This window comes from Rhinichthys klamathensis, unplaced genomic scaffold, assembly GCF_029890125.1.
Source record: "Rhinichthys klamathensis goyatoka isolate OS25496 unplaced genomic scaffold, OSU_Roscu_1.1 h1tg000151l_1, whole genome shotgun sequence".
Lineage (NCBI taxonomy): Eukaryota > Metazoa > Chordata > Actinopteri > Cypriniformes > Leuciscidae > Rhinichthys > Rhinichthys klamathensis.
The window spans coordinates 492,501-502,500 of record NW_026606686.1 but is presented as its reverse complement, the minus strand read 5'-3'; the positions used below and the strand labels follow the sequence as shown (position 1 = coordinate 502,500).

Here is a 10,000-nt window from a genome sequence, read left to right as displayed (position 1 = left end):
AAATGCACTTTTATCATGGATAGATGCACTTTTATCATGGATAAATGCACTTTTATGATGGATAGATGCACTTTTATGATGGATAGATGCACTTTTATCATGGACAGATGCACTTTTATGATGGATAGATGCACTTTTATGATGGATAGATGCACTTTTATCATGGATAAATGCACTTTTATGATGGACAGATGCACTTTTATGATGGACAGATGCACTTTTATGGTGGATAGATGCACTTTTATCATGGATAAATGCACTTTTATGATGGATAGATGCACTTTGATGGATAGATGCACTTTTATGATGGATAGATGCACTTTTATGATGGATAGATGCACTTTTATCATGGATAGATGCACTTTTATCATGGATAAATGCACTTTTATCATGGACAAATGCACTTTTATCATGGACAAATACACTTTTATCATGGATAGATGCACTTTTATAATGGATAGACGCACTTTTATCATGGATAGATGCACTTTTATAATGGATAGATGCACTTTTATCATGGATAGATGCACTTTTATGATGGATAGATGCACTTTGATGGATAGATGCACTTTTATGATGTATAGATGCACTTTTATCATGGATAGATGCACTTTTATCATGGATAGATGCACTTTTATGATGGATAGATGCACTTTGATGGATAGATGCACTTTTATGATGTATAGATGCACTTTTATCATGGATAGATGCACTTTTATCATGGATAAATGCACTTTTATGATGTATAGATGCACTTTTATCATGGATAGATGCACTTTTATGATGGATAGATCGATGCACTTTTATGATGGATAGATGCACTTTTATCATGGATAAATGCACTTTTATGATGGATAGATGCACTTTTATGATGGATAGATGCACTTTTATGATGGATAGATGCACTTTTATCATGGATAGATGCACTTTTATCATGGATAAATGCACTTTTATCATGGATAGATGCACTCTTATGATGGATAGACGCACTTTTATGATGGATAGATGCACTTTTATCATAGATAGATGCACTTTTATCATGGACAAATGCAATTTTATCATGGACAAATGCACTTTTATCATGGATAGATGCACTTTTATAATGGATAGACGCACTTTTATCATGGATAGATGCACTTTTATAATGGATAGATGCACTTTTATCATGGATAAATGCACTTTTATCATGGATAGATGCACTTTTATGATGGATAGATGCACTTTTATCATGGATAAATGCACTTTTATCATGGATAGATGCACTCTTATGATGGATAGATGCACTTTTATAATGGATAGATGCACTTTTATCATGGATAGATGCACTTTTATCATGGATAGATGCACTTTTATCATGGATAGATGCACTTTTATCATGGATAGATGCACTTTTATGATGGATAGATGCACTTTGATGATGGATAGATGCACTTTGATGATGGATAGATGCACTTTTATCATGGATAGATGCACTTTTATGATGGATAGATGCACTTTGATGATGGATAGATGCACTTTGATGATGGATAGATGCACTTTTATGATGGATAGATGCACTTTTATGATGATAGATGCACTTTTGTGATGGACAGAGGCACTTTTATCATGGATAGATGCACTTTTATGATGGATAGATGCACTTTTATGATGGATAGACGCACTTTTATGATGGATAGACGCACTTGTATGATGGATAGATGCACTTTTATCATGGATAGATGCACTTTGATGATGGATAGATGCACTTTGATGATGGATAGATGCACTTTTATGATGGATAGATGCACTTTTATGATGATAGATGCACTTTTGTGATGGACAGAGGCACTTTTATCATGGATAGATGCACTTTTATGATGGATAGATGCACTTTTATCATGGATAGTTGCACTTTTATCATGGATCAATGCACTTTTATGGGCTTCAAATTTTCTCCAGCCATTCACTGCCATTATAAAGCTTGGAAGAACCAGGACATTTTTTAATATAACTTCGATTGTATCCGTCTGAAGGAATAAAGTCATGTACACTTAGGATGGCTTCAGGGTGAGTAAATCATGGGCTAATTTAATTTTTGGGTGAACTATCCCTTTAAACAGGAAGTGTAAAGTCGTTTGAGAAAAAGAAAAGTGGCACATCAGCCTTTGATTACTTTTTTAAGACATTAGGGAAAAATTTCTGTGTAAATTATTCATTAATCATAAGTGATCGCATTGAAATGAATGTGATAATTTAAACGATGCTTTTATGAATAAATTTCACGGAGAGTTTAATCAAGTAATCCTGACTAAATCTCATCAGGAGATTTAATGATCCGAGTTTATTCCGAGACTTTAAGAGCAGCGCTGAAGTCTTTGAGTGTTTAAGGTTAAACTCACACATCTCTCCGCTGGATTTGTGCCGCAGTGTTGCAGAATCAAAGGCTGGATTAGTCCGGGTGCAGTGTGTGTTTAGTGTACAAACCGCACTGCTCTTAAAGCTCCCGCTCCGCTCGGGAACATGCAGAACAAAGAGCCTGTCCCGGAGCGCTGGGGGAAGAGGTGTCGTGGTTCAGGGAACTGGGAGGTTTGATACGACTGGAACGACAGGCGGGACGAGTCCGGTCACGAGGAGACACCCGGAGTTCAGATCAGTGTGTGTGTGTTCATATTCATAAGTCGGTAGGTTTAGGGGTCGGGTTAGTGTAAGGGGACAGAATATACAGTTTGGACAGTATAAAAACCATTACGTCTATGGAGAGTCCCCACATAGAACCAGACATGTGTGTGTATGTTTGTTTTTGTGATTTATGAGGACAGGAATTTGTATAATGACATGGGTATTACACAGTGTTTTATTAAAAATGCGTGTGTGTGTGTGAAGGGTAGGTTTAGGAGTTAGTGTAGGGAAATAGAATAGACAGTTTGCACCATTACGCATAATCTCCTCACAAGTATAGCAAAACAAACGTGTGTGTGTGTGTGTGGGTGTGTGTGTTTAGCTACTTAACTATATTTTGGGGACACTTTTGGACCCAGAAGTGACCAAAACCTGAGGGGACATCCTCATTTGTGCATCTGGTATAAAAATAAAGTAATTAAAGGTTTTTTGAAAATTTACAAATGCAGAAAGTTGTGTGTGATGTGTGTGTGTGTGTGTGTGTGTGTGTGTGTGTGTGTGTGTGTGTGTGTGTGTGTGTGTGTGTGTGTGTGTGTGTGTGTGTGTGTGTGTGTGTGTGTGTGTGTGTGTGTGTGTGTGTGTGTGTGTGTGTGTGTGAGAGAGAGATGGGTAGGTTTAGGGGTCGGGTTAGTGTGGAGAGAATATACAGTTTGTCCAGTATAAAAACCATTATGTCTATAAAATGTCCCCACGCTGAGTAAACGTGTGTGTGTGTGTGTGTCTGTCTGACCAACACAAACACACTGAGCGGGCGATACTGTGACGGTCTCCTACTCTTCATACTACGGTCGGCCAGTGTGTGTGTCTAGGAGGCTCATCAAGAGAACGATGTCCACCTGTTCTTTCCTCTAGAAAAGCTTAGTGTTGAGCTAGAGCTCGCTCCCGGATGCTTTGTGTTTGATTTTGGCTTTTGTTTGAGCCTGTCATGATAAATGTGGGGGCTCGTCCGGGATATGAACCAGGGACGTCTTGCACTAAAGCGAGACTCATACCTCTAGACCAACTTCTAACACCATATATACATAGAAGGGCTGTCAATAGATACAATCTTTGTTGTGAAATTACGCATATACCATTTATCTTGTTTAACACGTTCATTTCACACAAAACTATTTTCTGCAAGCTTTTTTCAAGGTAAATGTAGGTGTCTTTCCAAAAAAAGCACTCTTAGAGACTCCAAAAGGACACCAAATAACCAAATTATGTAAGGAGTTAATATATTTCATAAATTTAAGCACACCAAAGCACCCCTGAAAAAAAAAAAAACTTCCTAATTCACAGTAAAAAAGAGCTTGTTTACATTTTAGACTAGTCAAGTTGCAATACCCAACAGGACCACATGGAGGCGCCACAAAACCCTAAACCCACAGCCTGGACCTACAGTACGCGGATCCATTCAGAATTACTAAACACGTGACTAATCAAAACATCATCCCATTATATGTGTGTGGAAACAACGTGAATGTACTGAAAAAGTCTCTGTGCTTAAATACAATGTGTGATCAATACATACACGGTTTGTTTGCACATCAATATAACGGACTCGCGCAAGCTTACTGTACCTTGATTACAATCCTCATCCATCAAAACTTGCTTAATCCAGCCGAAAAACGTAGTTTGCGTAGCGGTCTGTATTTCACACAGGGATTCAGAAACAGTTGCAGAATATGACAGAGCTCGTGTTTTAAAGTGAAACGCACACTGGGATGAGTAATTCACTGAAACACAACGCGAGTCTCTATTCACTTTACAATCTGTGATGATGTAATCAGCCTGGTTTTCTTTACGCTAGCGCTGTTTTGGACTGATTGTTTGAAGGAATGTGCATACTGGATCATTGGACTGAAACTTTACTGGAGTTTAGCGGCGTAACATGATCTGATCGTTACAGGGTCAGAATAGAAATTTGCACGATTGTAGATGCTCTCAACTTCTAAAATCAAGTTTTTAATGTTGTTTATGTGTCTATGTGGTGTTTTTAATACGCTTTAAGACAAACCATGTGTAATTCATAAGTCGACAGCATTGCTGAGTATTTTCTGCAGTGAACCAAAGACAGTCTCAAAAACACGGTTTGAAATCGCTGGTGTTTCTGACGTCACAAACGACCTTGTAACCAATCAGATCAACGTGTGATCGTCAACCAGTGAATCTCTGAGCTGAGGGAGTGAGTGGAGGCGGGGCTCATATGCATATTCATAGAACCGCGCATACTAAATGAGGCAAGGGTGTCGAGTTACATTCAAGATATTTTAAGTCATGAAGATTTTTTTTCAAGGAAAAAAACGTTTAAATATGTAATTTTGGTGATCAAAGATGAGTTTTAAGGGATACAATTATTGACTACAGGGGGACTTTAAATTATTTTAACGTGTTAAGGAATTTTGAATTAATCACATGGGTTAACGCATTAATGTTGACAGCCCTAATACATACATATGCATTTTTCTTCTAAAGCAGCAATACATACAACAAAAATGGTATAGTTTCACTTTTCTATCCGTTTCTATGGGAATAAAAATCTTTCACTTCTTTAAAGGTGAATCAGAAGCTTTAAGAAATCCAGCACACGTCTGAACACACACACACACACACACACACACACACACACACACAGAGACAGATGAAGTTAGTATCTGCTGAAAGCTCTGGCTGGAATCTGTCTGCATTAATTACCTCACCTCATTGTTCTCCGGCGCAGTGGTAATTACCCGGCGACCTGTTGCCGAGGCCGAGAGCAGCAAAGATAAATCCAGATAATCGTGTGTGATTATTAAGCAGTTGATCTATAACAAACAACATAAACATTGATCAGATCAGCTGATGTGCGACAGATTTAGTGTGTTCTCTCTCTCTCTTACACAAAACACAAGATAAATGTGTTTAAATGAGTTTGCATGCAAAACACACAATCACGGCTCTTTCTCTTTTTTCAACGGGAAGAATAGTTTAACTTTGTGCAAATGAGCAGTGATGCGAGTAGAAGCGTCTACTAGCAACGTCAGTGACATAGCCATCAGTGTGAACGGTGCTTTAGTGTGTGTGTGTGTGTGTGTGTGTGTGTCAGGTCACTTGGTGACCTTTGCCCCCTCCCCCTCCCACACATTTTGACAGTTGCCATGGATACGGCATGTGTGGTTGTTGTAGACGCTGCGACCGACTGAACAAACCCCTCATTAGAGCGGATGGACACACAAAACACAACGTTCAAAACCATACAATATAAACTAGCGTTTGGGGTCGGTACGATTGTTAATGTTTTTGAAAGAAGTCTCTTCTGCTCACCAAGGCTGCGTTTATTTGATCAAAAATGTGAAATATTATTACAATTTAAAACAGCAGTTTTCTATGTGAATATACAGTAAAGTGTAATTTATTCCTATGAACATTCAGCATCATTACTCCAGTCTTCAGTGTCACATGATCCTTCACAAATCACTCTAATATGATGATCTGATGCTCAAGAAACATTTATGATTATCAATGCTGAAAATAGTTTATTCATTTTAATTTTCAGGATTATTTGATGAATAGAAAGTTTAAAAGAACAGCATTTATTTGAAATAGAATCTTTTGTAACATTATAAATGTCTTTAATGTCACTTTTGATCCATTTAATGCATCCTTGCTGAATTAAATTATACTTTTTTTTTTAATCATACTGACCCCCAAAATGTGGACGGTATGATATAAATTTGGCCGGCCACATTAATGTGTCCTCAGGCTTTTGGAGCGCAGTGTGCATGTGAGAATATGTTGATGTGTGTCGTGACTGAGACTGCATTAGCGGAGCATCAATATGACCTGCAGACGTCTCCAGTCAATATGGATATTAATAACCTTCTCTCCGTCTCCCTCGCAGGTAAAGCCTTGACGTTTCTCCTTCTGCAGCCGCCCAGTCCCAAACTGCCCCCCCACAGCACCATCCGCCGCACAGCGATCGATCTGATTGGCCGAGGGTTCACGGTGTGGGAGCCGTACATGGATGTGTCTGCGGTTCTCATGGGTTTGCTGGAGCTGTGCGCCGATGCTGAGAAACAGCTGACCAAGTGAGACTCACAGTAACACTCAGTACAGTAGAGCGTTCAGGACCCTAAAAATGTTTATTACAGCAATAAGCCGCGCTTTACAGTGAATGTAGAACCGCTGAGGGGCGTTGTTAGCTACGACGCGGAGCGGAGCGCCTAAAACACCCTAAATCCACTGTAAATCACGGCTTCAAATTGCTTTTATAAAACAGTTACTCCATAAAAATATTCATTTTATTCATAAAATAAACACATTTATTCCTCCGCCAAGCAATGTAGTTCCAAAGAGGTTGCCAAGCAACACATGCAGCAACAAAGCATCACACACGGCAGTTGCGCAGTAACACTGATGTAATGTGCGTGTGTGTGTGTGTAACACTAATGTAATGTGCTCACAGGTGTGTGTGTGTGTGTGTAACACTAATGTAATGCGCTCACAGGTGTGTGTGTGTAACACTAATGTAATGTGCTCACAGGTGTGTGTGGGTGTGTGTGTGTAACACTAATGTAATGTGCTCACAGATGTGTGTGTGTGTGTAACACTAATGTAATGCGCTCACAGGTGTGTGTGGTGTGTGTGTGTGTGTGTAACACTAATGTAATGTGCTCACAGGTGTGTGTGTGTGTGTGTGTGTGTGTGTAACACTAATGTAATGCGCTCACAGGTGTGTGTGTGTGTGTGTGTGTGTGTGTGTGTGTGTGTAACACTAATGTAATGTGCTCACAGGTGTGTGTGTGTGTGTGTAACACTAATGTAATGCGCTCACAGGTGTGTGTGTGTAACACTAATGTAATGTGCTCACAGGTGTGTGTGGGTGTGTGTGTGTGTAACACTAATGTAATGTGCTCACAGGTGTGTGGTGTGTGTGTGTGTGTGTGTAACACTAATGTAATGTGCTCACAGGTGTGTGTGTGTGTGTGTGTGTGTGTGTGTGTGTGTGTGTGTGTGTAACACTAATGTAATGCGCTCACAGGTGTGTGTGTGTGTGTGTGTGTGTGTGTGTAACACTAATGCAATGCGCTCACAGGTGTGTGTGTGTGTGTGTGTAACACTAATGTAATGCGCTCACAGGTGTGTGTGTGTGTGTGTGTGTGTGTGTGTGTAACACTAATGTAATGGGGTCACAGGTGTGTGTTTGTTGAGTCATTTACAACAGCTTTGAATGCGGCTCAACCAATCAGAATCAAGGACCGGAACTATGCGTTTTATAATGTAGTTTACTGTATAATGCGGAATGTCATGGAATTTGTCCAATTGTGGATGAATAAATCAAAGGTAGGGCTGTGCAGTGAATCAGATTGCGATATGGACTAGTGTCTGTGAGTATTAAAGCGCAGAAAGACCTGAACTCTGCTGTGAACGAGCGGCGCAGTTTACTCAAGCACACGCACTAAAACCCGCTAAATAAAAGTTTGGCTTAACTTGGAGAAATTATGACAGAAATATATTACTATTGTACAGTAGAGTGTACACGACCATTCAAAAGCTTTTGATCGGTAGGATTTTAATGTTTTTAAAAGAAGTCTCTTCTGCTCACCAAAGCTGCATTTATTTGATCGAAATTACAGTAAAAACAGTAATATTGTGGAATATTATTACAGTGTAAATCATCTGTTTTCTATGTGAATATATAGTAGAGTGTAATTTATTCCTGTGATCAAAGCTGAATTTTCAGCATCATTACTCCAGTCTTCAGTGTCACATGATCCTTCAGAAATCACTCTAATATGATGATTTGATGCTCAAGACACATTTATGATTATTATCAATGTTGAAAAAAACTGTTATTTACATATTTATTTCAGAATTCTTTGATGAATAGAAACCGCGAATGCTAAATGAGGCAAGGGTGTCGAGTTACATTCAACATATTTGAAGGCATTTTTCAATGAATAAACGTTTAAATATGTCATTTTGGTGATCAAAGATGAGTTTTAAGGGATGAAATGATGACTTTAACGCAGTCCTGAACCGGACGGTTTCCTCGGCCCGGTGTTTTCCCCCCTGACAGACGAGAGCCCGGCTTTAATCCGATTGGAGCCCATTAATATGATGTAATGATGTCTTGGCCTCAGGATGGTGGAGACCTCGAAGCGTAAGAGGAAACCCATTCGTCTGGGCCTTAACCTCCGCGCCGAAACTCCCGCAAACGAGGTTATCGTCCAGCCTGAACCCCCCCAGCCCGTGCTCACCTCGTTAAGCCGAAACCCGATCCTAAAAAAATTATTATGAGTACAAATATGTCTGCGTGTAGCGCGTGCTAATGCCGTTAGAGCGAAATGGCGCTCATTTTTCAGTCGTGATTACGGCCAGAAGTGAACGCACGGCCTAGACGAGAAAAAACAAGACGCGTATAAAACGTCTTCATTATTCTCTTGGACTGGATGATGATGATGTTTCTTCTTTGACCCCCAGACTGAAACAGGCAACGTTATCTGCTTTTTAAATGGCAAATCTATTTAGCAGCACTGGAGGACCTTTAGTGTGATGAGAGAGAGAGAGAGAGAGAGAGAGAGAGAGAGAGAGAGAGAGAGAGAGAGAGAGAGAGAGAGAGAGAGAGAGAGAGAGAGAGAAGAGAGAGAGAAGAGAGAGAGAGAGAGAGAGGGAGAGAGAGAGAGGAGAGAGAGAGAGATGAGAGAGAGAGAGAGAGAGACGCTTTTTCCCTTTAGCAGCTTCGGTCTCCTGTACGTGTCACTTGTGGAGATTATTTGAAAGCTGCTGATGTTTATTAATGTAAGGAAGTGCAGTTAATAATAGAGGGGTTTGAATTAGAAGAACAGAGACGACAGATGAAATCTGCTGGCTAAATAAAGTGCTAAATGAAACTAAATTAGCTCAGGGGAAATACTTAGTGCTGGAGTATATATATATACATTTACATTTACTCAAATGTATTATACATATAGTATGTGTACAGTATATATGTATATATGTGTGTGTGTGTGTGTAACGCATTGTATGTAATATTTGTTTTATATATATACACATACATATATATTTTATTTATTATTTTAATATATATATATGAAAATGTACTTAAATACATTTTAATTATATATTTTTAAATGTATATATATATATATATAATATATATATTTTATATGCAATATATTATATTTTAGATAATATATTTTATTTTAGATGTAATTAATCACGATTAATCGATTTGACAGAAGTAACATATGTGTGTATATATATATATATATATATATATATATATTATGTATTAAAATAAATAAATGTATTTAAATTCAATTTTATGTAGTTAAATGTGTATTTAAGTGTGTATGAGAGAGTTTGTGTGTGTGTGTGT

At 38.7% G+C, this 10,000-nt stretch overlaps 1 protein-coding gene across 1 annotated transcript in view; it reads left to right on the top strand.

The window, feature by feature from the left end:
* The window catches only part of LOC130090810 (WD repeat-containing protein 7), a gene marked incomplete at its 5' end in the record, with an annotated part of 108,084 nt that overhangs the window by 83,473 nt on the left and 14,611 nt on the right, over positions 1-10,000 (top strand). Inside the window, 1 exon segment of the mRNA XM_056258416.1 lies at positions 6,521-6,707. Within this exon segment, the coding sequence (XP_056114391.1) occupies positions 6,521-6,707 (187 nt within the window).